This window comes from Pongo pygmaeus, chromosome 16, assembly GCF_028885625.2.
Source record: "Pongo pygmaeus isolate AG05252 chromosome 16, NHGRI_mPonPyg2-v2.0_pri, whole genome shotgun sequence".
Taxonomy (NCBI): Eukaryota; Metazoa; Chordata; class Mammalia; order Primates; family Hominidae; genus Pongo; species Pongo pygmaeus.
The window spans coordinates 48,940,654-48,959,802 of NC_072389.2; the positions used below are offsets into that span (position 1 = coordinate 48,940,654).

Here is a 19,149-nt window from a genome sequence, read left to right on the forward strand (position 1 = left end):
CCTGCAAACTCTTGTAACTTCTTACGCTCCTCTAGGTTATACTGAAGCTTTTCTAGCAACTCAAAATATCAGAAGAGTGAGTCTCTGGGCGAAACACAGTCATCCTGATCCAATTCCATTAGCCCGGGCAGATTCTCGTGCACAAGTTTCCCAGTCCAAGTGAACTGTAGGGAGGAATGCTTCAGAAAAGCATGTCTAGACTTGTAAAAGTTGGGTAAGAGCTGGTAAATCCTATGGTGTGGGTGGAAAGGTGGAGTTGAAAGAGGTAACAGAAAGCAAGGGGGGAAAGGGTTCATCAGCAAGAAACCACTTTTTAAAATGAGCAAAGAGGCCACGGCCACACTTACCCAAAGTGAAGAAGTAGTACAGGGGAAATTAAGAAGCAAAAAGAAAGTAATTAAGACCAGAAAATTGGAAAGGAGATATAGTAGGAGAGCTCCTGTTAAGACTAAGATGTCTTATAGAGGAGTCTGAATTCAAATGGAAAAAACTCATTAGTATAGTTCTTCGGCTCACCAACAGATTCAGAAAATCTGGATTCAGAAGAGGAAGAATAGGAAGAGGATGTGGAGGAGACACAGGAGGAAGACTGGTACTCTCTCTTTTTTGACAAGGTCTCTTCTGTTTCTGATGCAGATGTTATGAAATCCTCTTCAGTGGCACCATAATTAGACTCTATTTCAGACACTTCTGATAAGTCCAAACTTTCCCTTTGTTGACTAGCTCCTCTTGAACTGAAAGAAGAAATTTATGGCTTCACAAACATTTACAACATATGACTAGTCCACTCATTATTCTGGTTCTGCCCCTGGCCACCCCCTAAAGCTGGGGCATAAGACAATGAGGGCCAAATTACTCCCAAACTCTAAACTCAGGCACTTCCAACTTCAATCATTCATGTGTCATCCTTAACTCTTCTCTTCCCTCCCATATCCAGTCCATCAAGAAATCCTGCTGACTCTACCTTCAAAATATATCTTTCTCACTAACTCACTGCCACCACTTCGGCCTAAGCTGTCATCATTTCTTGCCTGGGCAGCAGCATAGCCTCCCAACTGATCTCTCTGCTCCTTCCCTTGTTCTTCTATCGACACAGCAACCAGAGTAATCCTTCTTAAATGTAAGTCATTTCATGTCACTCCTCTGTTCTGCTTGCCATTTCAAAGTCCCTACAATGGCACCCATAACGCTACAGGATCAGGTCACCATTATCTCTCTGACTTCATTTCCCAGCACTCTTCCCCTTGCTCACTCTACTACAGTCACAATGGCCTCTTTGCTGTTTCTCAAACACACCAAGCATGCTTCCAGCTTAGGACCTTTGCACTAGCTGTTTCATCTGCCTATTAACACTCTTCTTACAGATATCCACATGGTGATCCCCTTACCTCCTTCAAGTCTTTGCTCACATTACCTTTTCAATGAGGTCACCGTGACTACCCTGTTTAAAACTACAGCCCATCTGCGGCTGGGCACGATGGCTCACGCCTGTAATCCTAACACTTTGGGAGGCTGAGGCGGATGGAGTGCCTGAGCTCAGGAGTTTGAGACCAGCCTGGGCAACATGGTGAAACCTCGTCTCTACTAAAATACAAAAAAATAAATAAATAAATTAGCCAGGCATGGTGGCGGGCACCTGTAGTCCCAGCTACTTGGGAGGCTGAGGCAGGAGAATCGCTTGAACCCAGGAGGCGGAGGTTGTAGTGAGCGATATCATGCCACTGCACTCCAGCCTGGCGATAGAGAGAGACTGTGCCTCAAAAAAAAAAAAAAAAACAAAAAACAAAACTACAACCCATCTGCAATTCCACCTTCTACTCCCAATCTCCCTTAACCTGTTCTACTTTTAATTTTCCCATAATGCTTATCATATTTTAACAGATTAATTTACTTAATGTATTCACTGCTTATTATCTCTTTACCACTACTAATACGTAAGTTCCATGAAGCAGGCATTATTGTCTATTTTGTTCACTGATACATCCCAAGCACCTACTAAGTATTCAATAATTCTTTGTTCTTTATTGTTTTTTGTTTTTTTGAGACAGGGTCCTACTCTGTCACCCAGGCTGCAGAGCAGTGGCACAATCATGGCGCACCACAGCCTCAACCTCCCAGCTCAAGCAATCCTCCCACCTCAGCCTCCTAAGTAGCTGGGACCACAGGAGCACACCACCACATCCAGCTAATTTTTGTTCGTAGAGACAGGATTTTGCCATATTGCCTAGTTTAGTCTTGAACTCCTGAGCTCAAGTCATCTGCCCACCTGTTTTCCAAAATGCTGGTATTACAGGCATGAGTCACCATACCCACCCCGCTAAATTTCTGAGATGGGATCTTGCTCTGTTGCCCAGGCTGGAGAACAGTGGTGCAGTCAAGTCTCAATGCAGCCTTGAACTTCTGGCTTGAACTTCAAGCAATCCTCTTGCCTTGACCTCTCAAAGTGTTGGGATTACAAGTATAAGCCACCACATCTAGCCAGTAATTATTTGTTAATGAGTGAATGAGTTTACTTCTGCTTCTGCTTTTTTTGTTCACTGATAAACACTTGGGGTCTAGAATCATATCTGTTTCATTGAAGGTATTTGTATTAGTGTCCTGTGGCTGTCATAACAAATTACTATCAACTTGGTAGCTTAAAATGACAGAAATATATTCCGTCACAATTCTAGAGGCTAGAGTCTGAAATGAAGGTGTTGGCAGGGCCATATTCCCTCTGGAGGCTTTAGGGGAGAAGTTCCTTGCCTCTTCTACCTTCTGGCAGCTGCCTGGCATTTCTCAGCTTCCCCTGGCTTGTGGCGGCATTAGCCCCAACCTCTATCTCTGTCTTTACATCGCCTTCTCCTATTCTCTGTGTCTTCTCTTCTTTCATCTCTTATAAGTATGCTTGCCATTAGATTTAGGACCTATCAGCATAATCTAGGATGATCTCATCTCAAGATCCTTAACTTAGGATCTTTTTTTTTCCAAATAAGGTCACATTCACAGGTTCCAGGGAGTAAGAACATGAACATATTATTTCGGGTGCCACTAGTCAACCTACTACAATATGCAGTTATTAAATGAATGAATTATCTCTCAAAGCTAATCTTCATCTTCAGTTTTCCACCCTCTCCTCCTTCATGTGTTTCTATCCCAGTTCACATACATACTCCTAACCTGTCATCTATTTTGCTATGGCTTGACGTCAGTGCTTCACGTGACACGTTTTTTCTCCTGCAGAGCAAAAAAAAAAAAAGAGCGAAGACAGTTATATTCAAGCAAAAGTGTGGTAAGAAAAAAGAGTTCATATCAGAAAGTGAAGAAAACTAATTGGGGAGAACAAATTGTAGTCAAGGAGTGAAAAAAAAATGGAGGACTCCCCACAGTGGATGAAGAATCAGGCAGTATTCTAGAGCTAGAGAATTCTTATCCTTGGGGGCAAATCTACTGTCACAAAGGGAAAAGTGGGGTCAAGGAGTAGAAACAAGAAATGAGCTCAGGAAACCCTTGAGAAGGAAAGTTGGGGTTGAAAAGGGAGAAGCAGACCTCCGGATGATCTGCCGCTTGAACATGTCAGCTTTGAGCTGAACCTCCCGACGTGCCATCTCCTCATTCAGCTCTTTCCTGATATTCTGAAAGTTAGTAACTGCCCCAAAGGGCCATTAGGAGTTGGGAGATGGTAATGACTACACCTGGGAAGAGGGCTTGGGTGGAGAGAATCCAAGTGAAATATCCAATCCAGAACCCAAGCCTTTCTGCTACACTAGGTTCTTTATACCCATAAGCCACCAATCCCAGCTTTCAGACTAAGTTTTTCCCCACCACTCTTCCCAAACAAGTTTCACCTCCTCTATGCTTACCCATCATGGCTACTATGATACTTCGAAAGATAATGGAGCCAAGCAACAACCAAAGGATGAAATAGATGCTGCTGAAGATGCTACTGACTTCAGGCACCTTCCAGATGTCCTGAAGAAGCACATACCAATGATCCAAGGTGAAGAGAATGAACACTGTTACCATGGAATTCGGGAGGTCCCTAAAGAAAAAGGCATGTGAATAGACAGAAGTAGAGACCTAAACCTTTCAAAAATGGTACCATTCTTACTTTTAAAGAAACATAAAGCATTTCTTTGTAGTTTGTTCTGATTTTGGCTCCTTTTCTACCACACTCAGTTTTTAGCTAATCATTCTACAGTTTGAAGTTTTTTCTTGTTGTTGTTGTTTTTATTAGATGGAGTCTCACTCTGTTGCCCAGGCTGGAGTACAGTGGCACGATCTAGGCTCACTGCAACCTCCACCTCCTGGGTTCAAGAGATTCTCCTGCCTCAGCCTCCCGAGTAGCTGGGATTATAGGCATGCACTACCACGCCCAGCTAATTTGTGTATTTTTAGTAGAGATGGGGTTTTGCCATGTTGGCCAGGCTGGTCTCGAACTCCTGACCTAAGGTGATCTGCCCATCTCAGCCTCCCAAAGTGCTAGGATTACAGGTGTGAGCCACCGCACCCAGCCTAAATTTTCCTTTATCATGAATAATCTATGACTAACTCTCACTATTCCATTAGTCCTTGGGTATAATAAATAATAAATAGGTATTGACTGAATTTTTAAAAGATGAATGAATCACCAACTAGATAGTTTTTCCTTTTTTGAGACAGAGTCTCACTCTATCATCCAGGCTGGAGTTCAGTGATCTCAGCTCACTTCAACCTCTGCCCTCCAGGCTCAAGCAATTCTCTCGCCTCAGCCTCCCGAGTAGTTGGGATTACAGGCCTGCGCCACCATGCCCAGCTAATTTTCATATTTTTAGTAGAGACAGGGTTTCACCATGTTGGCCAGGCTGGTCTTGAACTCCTGACCTCAAGTGATCTGCCTGCCTCAGCCTCCTAAAGTGCTGGGATTACAGGTGTGAGCCACCATGCCTGGCTGTTTTTTCTAATTTTATTCTCTACTGCTCTACGGACTCCACTTAATAGAAGATCACTCGCAAATTTAGCAAAATAGAAGATCATTCAGAAAATTATTCCTATTAGTTTGCTGGTATGAAATGATATGCAAGTAAATGGGTATGTTACATAAACATATGTGATCCTAAATAATGAACATATACAAATTATAAAATTAATATTTAAAAATTACTAAAAAAGTAAAAAGTTTCCAGGAAGGTATCTAAATTTTCCTACCTTTCTTTTCAGTTCCCCATACATAATTTATTGAAAACATCAGAGCTTGTATAGGATAAATTCTGGGACTTTCCTAACTCAATACTTTTACAAAACTATCTGTTAGGGTCTAACAGAGTCCTGAGAGGCGCTGACGAGATTGAATTATAATTCATAAACAGGATTATCTACTCTAAATTCAAGCTGATTTTCTTCTAGAAAACACTGATTAGTGCAGTTTTGTTAATATTTAAAAAATATGTAACACTTCATAAATTTGTATTTCATCCTTGCACAAGGGCGATGCTAATCTTCTCTATATTGTTAGATATAGAGAATTTTAGTACATGTGCTGCCGAAGTGAGCACTGATTAGCGTTTTCTAGACAGAGATTAGGAATAGGCGTGTGCATGTGTAATATGTAGAGATTGGGATAAAACCAGTGATCATATTTGAGAATCATAGTAACATTCATTGATCACTTATAATGTGTTACATACTGTGCTAAGTGCTTAAATGCATTACCACCTTTAACCCCACACTCTTATGAAGTAGCACTGCTATTATTCCCCCCACCTTTCTTTTTTTTTTGAGACAGAATTTCACTCTTTGTGGCCCAGGCTGGAGTGCAGTGGCTCAATCTCAGCTCACTGCAATCTCCACCTCCCAAGTTCAAGCAATTCTCCTGTCTCAGCCTCCCGAGTAGCTGGGATTACAGGCACCCACCACCATGCCTGGCTAATTTTGTATTTTTAGTAGAGACAGGGTTTCACCATGTTGGCCAGGCTGGTCTCGAACTCCTGACCTCAGGTGATCCACCCGCCTTGGCTTCTCAAAGTGCTGGGATTACAGGCGTGAGCCACCATGCCCAGCTTATTCCCATTTTTCTTTTCTTTTCTTTTCTTTTTTTTTGAGATGGAGTCTCACTCTGTTGCCAGGCTGGAGTGCAGTGGCATGAACTCGGCTCACTGCAATCTTTGCCTCCCGGATTCAAGCAATTCACCTGCCTCAGCCTCCCGAGTAGCTGGGACTACAGGTGCATGCCACCACGCCTGGCTAATTTTTGTATTTTTGGTAGAGACGGGTTTTCACCATGTTGGCCATGATGGTCTGAATCCCTTGACCTCATGATCCACCTGCCTCGGCCTCCCAAAGTGCTGGGATTTCAGGGGTGAGCCACTGCGCCTGGCCCCAATTTTTCAAAAGAGGTAACGGAGACACAGAAACCAAGCTTAACCACTGGAGTGTACTGCTATTTAAAGATGCCTGATGACAGTGTGGTTTGAATTTGCAAAACCCAGAATAAACATGGAACTAGCTGCCCTAACCTCAAGATCAGAGCTAATACCATTCACTGTTCTTTTGCTTTCTCTTTCCCTCTCCCTATTGTGTTCTATTTCAGTTTCTTGGAATAGACTATACTTTTTATATTACTATACTTTGGACAAGCTTCCTGGTCTCTTAGCCAAATTTTCTCCCCTCCCTCAGCTGTTCCCCAGCTCTGCTTACGAGAAGAACACACGGTACTCCAGGTCCTGATGAGGTGAATGGGTGTACTCTGAGAAGATGTAGACACCAGTCACAACAAAAATGTAGAAGATGAACAGCAACATCAAGAGGAAGGTCATGCTCTAGAGGCCATACCTCAAGTCAGGCATGGGCCAGACTAGGCTGATCTCCACCAACAGCCCAGTCAAGCCCACCTGGCAATCCCTAACCAAACCCTCTCTTGCACTGCTGAACCCAGTCATCTCTGAACCATGGCACCTGTCCCCAGCCCCTTCTCATCCAATAACATTTCACAGGACGTTTCATTGCCTTCTTTGACCCACCCAGATTTGTTTCATATTCTTTTTTTTTTTTTTTTTTCTTTTTGAGACGGAGTCTCACTGTCGCCTAGGCTGGAGTTCAGTGGTGCAGTCTTGGCTCACTGCAACTTCCGCCTCCCAGGTTCAAGTGATTCTCCTGCCTCAGCCTCCTGAGTAGCTGGGATTACAGGCACACACCACCACATCTGGCTAATTTTTTTAATTATTTATTATTTTTTTTTATTTTTAGTAGAGACGGGGTTTCACCATGTTGGTCAGGCTGGTCTCGAACTCCTGACCTCGTGATCCGCCCGCCTCGGCCTCCCAAAGTGCTGGGATTACAGGCGTCAGCCACCACGCCCGGCCGATTTGTTTCATATTCTATGTTAAGCCCTCATATTTATCTACCTTGCCCCCTGCTTTAGCTTGCAACAGTCAAATCACCTTGAGGGCCCTGACCAGGACCAAAATAATAACTCGAATTTGATGGAATTGTGCAAGGAGTTTGACAGACCTCAGCACCCGGCAGATCCTTAGAAGCTGAAGCCACTCCGATTGGCCTGTTACTCCTACCAATACCACAACCTCGGGAAGCAGGGACTGTGGAAAACACACAGATTATAAGTAAAATACACCCCAAGGCACCCAGGCAGAGTTGTACCTTCTTCATCTCATCCTCTTCATTGTTCCCTGGGCATTATCCCTTGAATAGCATTCTCTGAGAATTGCTTACTATTCAGCCTTTCTATATTAAGTTGCTTAAACACTGTACTTCAACTAGTTTAGATATAAAAAAGGGGATAAAATTCATGGTTATTTAATTGGGTTTTTGTGGAGCATAAATGAGATAATGTAACGAAAACACTTAAAATAGTGCTTGGCACTTAGTAAGTGCTCAGTAACCGGCAGATGCTCTTGTTGGCGTTGATGTTGTAGTTAGTCTACCTTGCTCCTAGTACCAACAACTCCTCAGTGACTGATGTTTAGTTTTAGGAAAAAAAATCAAAAGAAGGAAGTTAAGTAAATTTTTGTTTCTTCCTATTATCATGTTAACTTGTCTTGTTCTTTCGATTCACCTAGGCACATTCTTCATCCCACTAAACGAACCCTCAGGATCTCTATCCTTACCAACATGGTAACAACAAAGTCAAAGACATTCCAGGCACTCTTCCAGAAAATGGAAAAGTTGGATAGCCACTTAAGGAGGATCTCCAGGATGAAAATAAGCAAGATAAACCAAGCTGCCACCTCCAAGGTCAGCTTCAATGGCCATAGTTTGGTATTTGTGGATTCCAGCAATTCTGTGAGGATAGAGCAAAGGAGGAATAAAAGTTAAGGAAGCTGAAAACTGAATGATGGAGAATGAACACACTTATAAACCACAGTTTTGCCCAGTACTGTTCCATTTTTCTTTGAGTTTCTCTTCTTAATACTCTTGCTTCAACCTGTGAAATACAGGGAAGGACACAATTGACCATAAAACATAGCCACAACCAATCTGTTGATATAGTTATGTCTGCTCAGCTACAAGTCACTTGCGATCCACTCTGGGGGTCACACAGCTACTAAGAGACTACTCTCTTTAATTACCCCTACCTCCAACCCCCCACCCCCATCTACTGTACTGTTATCTCAGTCCCAAAGTTCACAAGAAAGCAATGGGTCTTGAGAACAGAATGAAAATATAAGGCCATGATATCTGAAGTACTTTATAACGAATGTAGAAACAAGCCAGAATCATTAGGATATATCGAATTATAACAATAAATCACTTGGTTCTGTTAGCTTTCTTTTAAAACTTTTCCTTTCTTCTCTGCCTAAAATTGGTTTTGTTCTGCAAAGCAAATTGAATGCATACTTCCTCTCTAGAACCTTATTATTTACTAATTGCTATTCCTTAATTAATTGCCTTTCTCTTTCAACCTTCTTCATCTCTTTCATACAATTAGTGGATGTATGTCATGCTCTAGGAAAAAAAAAACACGGAAATTAAAATGGCTTAAGAGCTAAATAGAAATCAACATTGTGGTGCTCTGGCTTTAAATTCATCCTGATGCTGAACTGGATCCCGACAAAAAGAACAGAACCATACTTCAATCATCCCTAGAATTTTACAGAGGTTGGCCCCTTCTAAAAACCAATGGAGTTACGCTATACTTATTCCTATGCTTGTTTTGAGACAGAGTCTCACTCAGTCACCCAGGCTGGAGGAGTGCAGTGGCATAATCATGGTTCACGGAAGCCTGGATCTTCCGGGCTCAAGAGCCTCTGGGTAACTGGGACCACAGGCACATGTCACCATGCCCAGCTAATTTTTTCTTTAAATTACTTGTAGAGATGGGGTCTCCCTATGCTGCCCAGGTTGGCCTTAAACTCCTGGGCTGAAGCGATCCTCCCGCCTTGGTCTCCCAAAGTGCTGGGGTTATAGGCATGAGCCACTGCACCCAGCACTGCTATGCTTATTTAGGCTCTGTACTTCTTCTGTAAGTTTTTCTTTCATACACATTTCTCTAAGATGGACAATATTTCACATTTTAACATCCATGAAATTAGGATGCTTTTTTTTTTTTATTTTTTGAGATGGTATCTCGCTCTGTTGCCAAGCTGGAGTGCAGTAGTGCAATCTCAGCTTACTGCAACCTCTGCCTCCCAAGTTCAAGCAATTCTCCTGCCTCAGCCTCCCAAGTAGCTGGGACTACAGGTGTGCGCCACCATGCCCAGCTAATTTTTGTATTTTTGGTAGAGACGGGGTTTCACCATGTTGGCCAGGATGGTCTCCATCTCTAGACCTCGTGATCTGCCCACCTCGGCCTCCCAAAGTGAGGATGCATTTTACAATCAGCGATGTGTCCCAGTTTAATTGAGCATGATTTTTATTACTTATTGGTAAACAGTGAATTTCACCATTGATGACAGCTTAGATTCAATAAAATACAAAATTTTTTCACTTAACAAATTCTAGCTCTCAGGAGCATGCAATTATATAATTAGAAAGAGCTGAGGACCACATTTGTGGCTGGAAAATAGAATGCTATCATTTTTATTCAGTTTTTGCCCTTGCAAAACAGGAACCCAAAGAGAACAATGAAGTAAAATAAGGCTCTTGTAAAGCAGAATATAGTTTTGAGTAGTTTAAAATAGTTTAAGTAGGGAAGTCCAAATTACAGAAGCAGTAGCACTTTTACTCTCTGGAAAAAAGAATAATTTTATAGAAGCTAAACAAACCCAAGGAAGTTCAGAGGAACGAATAGCAGAAATTGCCTCAGCAGCACGGAATGTGCAAAAGTGACTGCCTCCACTCTACATCAAGTAATGTGTCCTCTCTGAAGATGAAAAATAACTTTTTAAAATTCTTGGAATTTTTCAGGCTGCTATAGCAAGGCAAAGGAGTCTTAATGGAAATAGAGACCAGGAGCCCAGTGAAGTCTACCCAGGAATCTTAGCCAGTGAAGTGAAGTAACAGTGAACATCTATGCTTCAATATTTTTCTCAGGGTGACAGACAAGAGCCATTTGATCAAGCAAGTCAGGCAAATATGTAATTCTGTTTTACAAGGTAGAGTTCACCATGAACAGTCATCTATTGCTACTCCTTATTCTAGAAAAACAACAGTAGGTCACCTCACAGAATACCAGGTAAATTCACATTGGTTTCAAGGAGTCCAATACTATAGGTGAGGAGAATAGTACACTGTAACAATAAACTGATATGTAGATTTTGACATTTACACAGTTTTAATATTTTTAGTAATGTTTTGGCTAGTTATATCCATCATGAACCAAGGAACACTGATGTTGAAACATAATTTCTTTCTTTTTTTTTTTGAAATGGATTCTCACTCACTCTGTTGCCCAGCTGCCATCTCAGCTCACTACAAACTCCGCCTCCCGGGTTCAAGCGATTCTTCTGCCTCAGCCTCCTGAGAAACTGGAATGATAGGTGCACATCACCATACCCATTGATTCTTGTATTTTTAGTAGAGACGGGGTTTCACCATGTTGGCCAGGTTGGTCTTGAATTCCTGACCTCAAGTGATCCGCAGGACTAGGCCTCCCAAATTGCTGGGATTACAGGCGTGAGCCACATGCCCAGCCAGAAATACAATTTCATGAAGAGCATTAAGAGTGATAATTCTGGCTGGGCACCGTGGCTCATGCCTGTAATTCCAGCACTTTGGGAGGCCGAGGCGGGCGGATCATGAGGTCAGAAGTTCGAGACGATCCTGGCTAACATAGTGAAACCCCGTCTCTACTAAAAATACAAGAAATTAGCCAGGCGTGGTGGCGGGCGCCTGTAGTCCTAGCTACTCGGGAGGCTGAGGCAGGAAAATGGCGTGAACCCGGGGGGGTGGAGCTTGCAGTGAGCCGATATCGCGTCACTGCACTCCAGCCTGGGAGACAGAGCAAGACTCTGTCTCAAAAAAAAAAAAAAAGATAATTCTGCAAGTTTAATCTCAAGATGATCTTCATCAGATTCTATAAATTCCATTCATTTGACCAAAAACTTTATATAGCACATCAAACCCTCCCTAGGACTTTAAAAGTCAATGTAAAAAATTGTAATCTTCAGGAATATGCCCACCTTTGGGAAAAAATTGTAATGATATTATACTTAGGTTTTATTTTATTTTTGAGACAGTGCACTGGTGAGATCATAGCTCACTACTGCCTCAATCCCCTGGGCTCAAGTGATCCTCCCACCTCAGCCTCCCAATATACTCAGTTTTTAATTTTAAGTAAGGATTGTCTACACTTGCAATGTGTTATTTTCTGACAAAGGCTTGCAAATGAGTCAAATCATTTTTTCTTTCTCATTATTTAGAAACAAAATATGAGATTTTTAAAATAAGCCAATTGATGTTTAAAGTGCAAAACAGAGGCCAGGCGTAGTGGCTCATGCCTGTAATCCCAGCATTTTGGGATGCCGAGGTGGGCGGATCACGAGGTCAGGAGATCGAGACCATCCTGGCTAACACAGTGAAACCCCGTCACTACTAAAAATACAAAAAATTAGCCAGGTGTGATGGCAGGGGCCTGTAGTTCCAGCTACTTGGGAGGCTGAGGCAGGAGAATGGCATGAACCTGGGAGGCGGAGCTTGCAGTGACCTGAGATGGTGCCACTGCACTCCAGCCTAGGCGACAGAGCAAGACCCCGTCTCAAAAAAATAAAATAATAAAATAATAAAAATAAAGTGCAAAACAGAATTACCAATATCCAGTTGTGGAAGTAGATTTTTTAAAGCCCTAACAGTTTAGATCGCTTTGTGATCTGGAAAAAAAATTTTAAGCCTAAAAAAATTCTTAATGTTTATCATATGAATTAGTCTGTTCAAAGAAATCTGTTAATCACAAATAATTTCCCTTTGCAAAATCCCTCCTCCCTTTCTACCACAAGAATAAGCTTAATAAGACAAAATTTCCATGAGCTTGCCAAATAATTTCTAGTCTGGCAATCTACTTATCCTCTGGCACAGTGATCATGTTTCATATTCAGTTAACTGTTTTACCAAATAGAATAGTTAGTGCTATTCTATTTTGATTTGTCTATTAGATCTAGGGCAGGAGTCCCAAGTCCCAGGCTATGGACTGGTACCAGTCCATGATCTGTTAGGAGCCCGGCCATGCAGCAGGAAGTGAGTGGTGGGTGAGTGAGCATTACCGCCTGAGCTCCACCTCCTGTCAGATCAGCTGCGGCATTAGACTCTCATAGGTGGGCGAGCCCTATTGTGAACTGCGTGTGCGTGACCCTTAGGAGAATCTAATGCCTGATGATCTGAGGTGGAACAGCTTCATCCTGAAACCTCCTTCGTACCCCACCCATGGAAAAACTGTCTTCCAAGAAACCAGTCCCTGATGCCAAAAAGGCTGGGGACCACTGATCTAGGAAATCCTGTATAGTTACTATTATTTACTTCATTCCAAGGCTTAGGACTATAATCCTAGCCATGCAAGGCAAATACATGGCAGCAATCATACAATAAAAGGGAATTATAAGTAACTTAGTTCAAAATCTTCACCATTACGAGGAGGACATAAAACACCTCAAAGTATATAGTATACTGTAGTGGGTCCATGACATCAATTATTGTTGTATATTTAAATATATTTGACCTGACTGCACTAAAGGACTATTTTTTTTTAGACAGGGTCTCACTTTGTCACCTAGGCTGGAGTTCAGTTGCACGATGGCTCACTGCAACCTCCACCTCCCAGGCTCAAGCGATCCTCCCACCTCAGCCTGCTGAGTAGCTGGGACTACAGCCATGTGCCACCACACCTAGCTAATTTTTGTATTTTTTGTAGAGATGAGGTTTCTCCACATTGGCCAGGCTGGTCTCAAACTCCTGAGCTCAAGCGATCCTCCCGCCTCAGCCTCCCAAAGTGCTGGGATTACAGGCATGAGCCACCATGCCTGGCCCCCAGAGATAAGCTTGCAGGGGACTTGGAGCTAGAGGCAGAGTCCTGAACTGGCTACAGGCACTGGACATTTCTGTTGAGGAAAGTATCTGTGTGACATAAACAGCCAAGAGCTTCATAACTATGCCCTTCTCTTAAAAATTCCTCCTAGGCTGGACGTGGTAACTCATGCATGTAATCCCAGCACTTTGGGAGGCTGAGGCATGAGGATCACTTGAGCCCAGGAGTTCAAGACCAGCCTGGACAACATAGTGAGACCCTGTCTCTACAAAAACAAAATCAACATAATTAGCTGGGTATAGTGGCATGCACCTGTAGTCCAAGCTACTCAGGAGGCTGAGGTGGGAGGATCAATAGAGCCCTGGAGGTTGAGGCTGCAATGAGCCATGATCACACCACTGTACTCCAACCTAAGTAACAAAGTGAGACTCTGTCGCTAAAAAATAAAGTGGGAGACTTCCATACAACAGTGAGAATGAAACAAGTGAGTAGTTCTACTGTCCTTTCATCATTTCTGAGTAGTTTGAGATTATCAACAAATGAGCTCACTGATTTTGCAGACATCCTTATGTTTTGAATATGTTTCATATAATTTATTATTGGTTTAAGAATCATTTCCTTTTAAGTAATTTTTTTGGCTCAGCTAATATCTTAGTGGTACCTACCTTTCCATACTTGGGAACTTTCTTGTTTGTACTTGAATAATATTTCTAAATATAATTGTAAAAATGTAAATGTTAGGCTGGGTGCAGTGGATCACCCCTGTAATCCCAGCACTCTGGGAGGCCGAGGCGGATGGATCACGAGGTCAGGAGATTGAGACCATCCTGGCTAACACGGTGAAACCCCGTCTCTACTAAAAAATACAAAAAATTAGCTGGGCGTGGTGGCAGGCGCCTGTAGTCCCAGCTACTCCGGAGGCTGAGGCAGGAGAATGGCGTGAACCTAGGAGGCTGAGCTTGTGGTGAGCCGAGATCGTGCCACTGCACTCCAGCCTGGGCAACAGAGTGAAACTCCATCTCAAAAAAAAAAAAAAAAAAAATGTAAATGTTAGATCGTTCACTGATAGGCACCAATATCTTTAACAGAAAAGGTTAATGCAAACAATTGTCAGGCTAAGCTGACAACAGAAATAAAACTGGTCTTCCCAAGTTCAATTCCTTGTGGATTTGTTACACTGCTACATATTACACTTAGTTTTATGTGTCTAGATGTTCTGTATCTAGTATACTCTTGAGAGCCCTCCAAATATTAATATTTCTTTTTTTTTTTTGAGATCAGGTGCAGTGGCGTGATTTCAGCTCACTGCAACCTCCGCCTCCCAGGATCAAGCCACAGCCTTCTTCTGCCACAGCCTCCTGAGTAGCTGGGATTACAGGTGCCCACCACCACGCGCAGCTAATTTTTTGTATTTTTAGTAGAGATGGGGTTTCGCCATGTTGGCTAGGCTGCTCTTGAACTCCTGACCTCAAGTGATCCAACCACCTCGGCCTCCCAAAGTGCTGAGATTACAGGCATGAGCTACCATTCCCAGCCAATATTTCTAGATTTTAGCAGTTGCATAAATCCTACTCCAGGAGGCTTAATATAATTGTCCTTAATATAAATGTCACAATTCAAATGACATTCAAAAATGTAAAATGATCAATTTAGAAAAAAAAAATTACTCCTACCCACTTCCTCTTTTTTTATTTTTATTTTTCTTTTCTTTTTTTTTTTTTTTTTTTGAGACAGAGTTGTACTCTGTCGCCCAGGCTGAAATGCAGTGGCACAATCTCAGCTCACTGAAACCTATGCCTCCTGGGTTCAAGCGATTCTCCTGCCTCAGCCTCCCAAGTAGCTGGGACTACAGGCCATGCCACCACGCCTGGCTAATTTTTTGTATTTTTTAGTAGAGACGGGGTTTCACCATGTTGCCCAGGCTGGTCTTGAACTCCTGAGCTCTGGCAATCCGCCCGCCCCGGCCTCCCAAAGTGCTGGGATTACACGTGTGAGCCGGCGCGCCCAGCCTCACTTCCTCTTTCATACAATGTCAGTTCTCACCTATTTCAACCATCAATACGATCGTATTCAAAAAGACCAGGAAGATGATGAAGTTTTTGAAGAGAGGACCTGTTGTCTCTTAAGGAAACGTACAGAGTGGAGTTCTTTCTGATTTATGCAGCTGAAATAATAAGAGCAATAACATAAGCAGGGAAAATGCGACAATGGAGTATGGGGAGCAAAAAATAAGTCATTAGTCAGATGATCAACAGCCAGGATAAAAATGAGTGACATGAAAGGATACACTCAAGGACCCATTCGGCCCACAAAGAAAGGGGTGGCCTCTGACTGCAGCGCACATGAAGCCTGCTTAACAGCCTCTCGGCATGTGAAATCTGTCCTATACGTTGAGGCTTTATAGAGAAACGCACTAGCTGGTGTTGATCCCTCAATATAAGTTTCTTCTGGCGGGAAGGATCTACAACAAAAATTAAAAAGGGATAGTGGATAAATACAAAGAAAATAGAGCAGGTAGGGTTGAGCGCAGGGATACTGGTCAGATAATGGGTCCCCCTAATGCCTTACTGCTGGTCCTGTCCTTCTCTTCTCACAGCAACTAAGAATTCTCTTTGGAGTGAGAGCAAATGTATTGCTTATGACCAACACTGTCCATTCCCACAAAAGCAGCACGTTCACTCCCAAAGTTTTAAGAGTCTTTGACAGAAACTCTTCCTAATCATCCATGGCTAGTGGCTATCCTAGGCCTAAAAGTGAAAGACGTGGATTCTATCTCTTCAGTTTTATTTACAAGCCCTTGATTTATCAGGTTTGGTAAACCAGCAACTAAACCAACCTCCCCAAAATTTTCCACTCTTAAATGTAGAGGATGTGGATAGGAGTCTTAAATTTAAATTAGTGAAGAAATAGGCTGCTGACCAAGTAACTCCCTGATAGTGTGCCGCGGCACAGCTTGGCTCAAGCCTTGCAAATGCTCGATGAGAGAGAAAGTATCGATGAGACGTGAACGAATGGCATCAGCTCGGGGCAGCTGCATCTGCCCTTCTTGGTGGTAAGCGGCCATGTCTGCTAAGAAAATGTAAGCATCAAGTGTCATTTCATTCTTGGAGCTGCACCAAGGATTACAGGTTTTCTGTCCCCTCCTCCCCACCCTCTTTGCCCTTAAGATTCCTTAATGTACCCACATCTGCGAACTAGGAGCAGTTGGGAAGAACAAACATTGTACTAAGACTCAGGGTTTTCTGAAACAAAAGGGGCTAAGAGTGGTAAAGACATTGCGCAGTCGACCAAGTGGCCAGGCAGCTTCACTTTGTGACGGCACTACTAATTAAAAGCTCATTAAAAAAAAAAAAAAGTCCGGGCGTGGTGGCTCACGCTTGTAATTCCAGCACTTTGGAAGGCCGAGGCGGGCGGATCACGAGGTCAGGAGATCGAGACCATCCTGGCTAACACGGTGAAACCCCGTCTCTACTAAAACTACAAAAAATTAGCCGGGCGTGGTGGCGGGTGCCTGTACGCCCAGCTACTCGGGAGGCTGAGGCAGGAGAATGGCATGAACCCGGGAGACAGAGCTTGCAGTGAGCGGAGATCGCGCCACTGCACTCCAGCGTGGGCGACAGACCAAGACACCATCTCAAACAAAACAAAACAAAACAAAAAACTCAATAAAAAAGGAGCAGCCACAAGGGCAGGGGCCCGGGACTGGACAAAGAAGAACCTGGGTCCCACCTGGGCCTGAGAGAATCGGGCAATGAGGTGGAGTTGGGGCTTGGCCTGCCCACGAAAGAGAAACCAAGTGAAGAGAAATTGGACAAAATGCCTAAGCCTGACATTTTGAAAATGGGTCCCGTCCCAAGTGTGTCCACTCCAACACTCCTTCGGAGGCTAGCTCCTTCTCTCCTCCATTCTCGCTTCTGGGCCTCACCTCAGCCCAGGTTCTCTTCGCCCACTCAGTCCTGACTTCACGCTTCCGCCTCCAGCTCAGGGGCCCCCTGAGCCCGGCTACCCCTACGCAGGACGAGCTCAGGGCCGGCTCCCAGCCTCACTGCGCCCCATTCCCCGCCCCGCCTGACCCCCAGATTTCGGCTCACCCCGGGACCCGGCCCTAGCCCTTGCCCCCAGCCCAGGACTGGGCCCAGCCACGCTCGCCCAGCCACGCTCGCCCAGCCACTCGCCGCCTCGGCCCCGCCCCGCGCTCCGGCCACTCGGCGGTAACCAGCTGGTCCCGCCCGCCCGACGAAGGCGCCGCGCAGCCAATCAGCGGCTGCCACACAGCGGCCCGAGCCGGGCTTGGGGGTTGGGACCTCCGGCTGCAGGTCCGCCTGGGCCAGACCCGCGAGCGCAGGCAGCCGGTTTGTGGTCGCGCGCCCGACCTCCGCAGTCCCAGCCGAGCCGCGACCCTACCGGCCGTCGCCACCCCACCTCGCCGCCATGCGCCTCCGCCGCCTAGCGCTGTTCCCGGGCGTGGCGCTGCTTCTCGCTGCGGCCCGCCTCGCGGCTGCCTCCGACGTGCTAGAACTCACAGACGACAACTTCGAGAGTCGCATCTCCGACACGGGCTCTGCGGGCCTTATGCTCGTCGAGTTCTTCGCCCCCTGGTGAGTCCACTCTGCCGAGGCGGGGGAAGAAAGGCCGGGTTGGGCCGGGCTGGGCCGGGGGCGAGAGCGCGGGGAACTGTTGGGCCTACGCAGCGCCGGCGCCCTTCATTCCTGTGGGCCCCTGCTGCGGCGGGCACATTTCTCATTCCCGGGAGCTGGAGGCGCCTCGCCGAGAGCCGGGGAGTCGGTGCTGATCGGCCCAACGAAAACCCGAAGGCTGCGCTCACGCAGGGCCTCATCCTTATCTCGGTGCTCTTGCGGCACTTCCTATTTGCAGAGGGTTTTGCCACCCCTTCCCCCAGTTCAATATGTAGCTATATCCTTTCTGCGTGAGTCAGTATTAATGTTCCTCCAGTCTACAGACTAGGCATCCCAAAGCCTTGTAGTGGAAGCGGGCGTTTCACCAAATACAGAAGTCCTGGATCCCTAGGGTATTTCCTTTCATCTTACCTCACGCCGCACAGCCATTGGTTTCTAGCCAAGGTCACTGAGTGGCTGCAGAATGGTCGTAAGCGCTTTCTTGAGGCAGGTAATTTGTCCGTCACATGGTGTACAGTTTCTCCCTTCTGCTGATCACTTACATCTCAGTACCGGCAGATAGCTCTGTCCAAACGAAAAGAGTACGTGAACAAGAATAATTCCATCGGAATGTGTCCATATTGTCCGTTTTAAATAGCATTTCTTTAAAATGTCAAAAAAGACTCCAATGAGAAAATAACCAATATTGAGTAAATACTCCACTTTAGGGTGACTTAAGTGATCAAGGGTGTAAATTCCTTAGATAGAACTAACTCGAAATAAAAAACTGTTGGGGAGAAGGAAGAGCAAATAAGACTTCTGGCCCAGTCAACTTGTTTTTTTTTTATTTGTGTGTGTTTTTTTTTTTAAACCTCCAGATCATTACCAGAGTAAACAGTGATTCCTTTATCCTGGGGATAGCTCTGTATATATAATTCAATATATATAATTACAGTACTTAATTTTTCCCCTCCTGGCACAGTGACCCTTGGTTTAAAACTATCCGTGTTCAAAAATGTCAGTAAAAGTTGTATATAACTTTTATTTGCTTCAGACTCAGGTCTTCACTTCTTAGCCTCAACCAACTTGTTAAGGGTTACACGAAAAATGTCCTGTAGTAAAGACCACCTGAATCAGAATGATGTGCTAGAGATGGCAAATTTT

The 19,149-nt window shown here is 44.4% G+C and overlaps 3 protein-coding genes and 1 pseudogene across 3 annotated transcripts in view; 1 reads left to right on the top strand and 3 right to left on the bottom strand.

Moving 5' to 3' along the window:
- Nucleotides 1–50, bottom strand: part of LOC129014637 (stereocilin-like) — a 29,440-nt gene extending 29,390 nt beyond the window's left edge. Inside the window, 1 exon segment of the mRNA XM_054452204.2 lies at nucleotides 2–50. The gene's annotated coding sequence lies outside the window, so the exon portion shown is untranslated.
- Nucleotides 1–17,139, bottom strand: LOC129014643 (cation channel sperm-associated protein 2-like). Its single transcript, XM_054452222.2, has 11 exons — nucleotides 16,289–17,139; nucleotides 15,657–15,830; nucleotides 15,413–15,481; nucleotides 8,082–8,254; nucleotides 7,398–7,553; nucleotides 6,655–6,776; nucleotides 3,843–4,021; nucleotides 3,529–3,628; nucleotides 3,160–3,216; nucleotides 517–734; nucleotides 1–164 (listed from the first exon to the last, which is right to left on the bottom strand). Exons 1-11 carry the CDS (start codon nucleotides 16,464–16,466, stop codon nucleotides 100–102), a joined length of 1,491 nt encoding a protein of 496 aa, XP_054308197.1. The 5' UTR covers nucleotides 16,467–17,139; the 3' UTR covers nucleotides 1–99.
- LOC129014751 (U6 spliceosomal RNA) lies at nucleotides 5,399–5,513 on the bottom strand (annotated as a pseudogene).
- Nucleotides 16,779–19,149, top strand: part of PDIA3 (protein disulfide isomerase family A member 3) — a 25,984-nt gene continuing 23,613 nt past the window's right edge. The window contains exon 1 of the mRNA XM_054452221.2: nucleotides 16,779–17,967. Coding sequence (XP_054308196.1) covers nucleotides 17,801–17,967 — 167 coding nt within the window. The 5' untranslated portion in view covers nucleotides 16,779–17,800. The remainder of the gene's footprint in view (nucleotides 17,968–19,149) is intronic.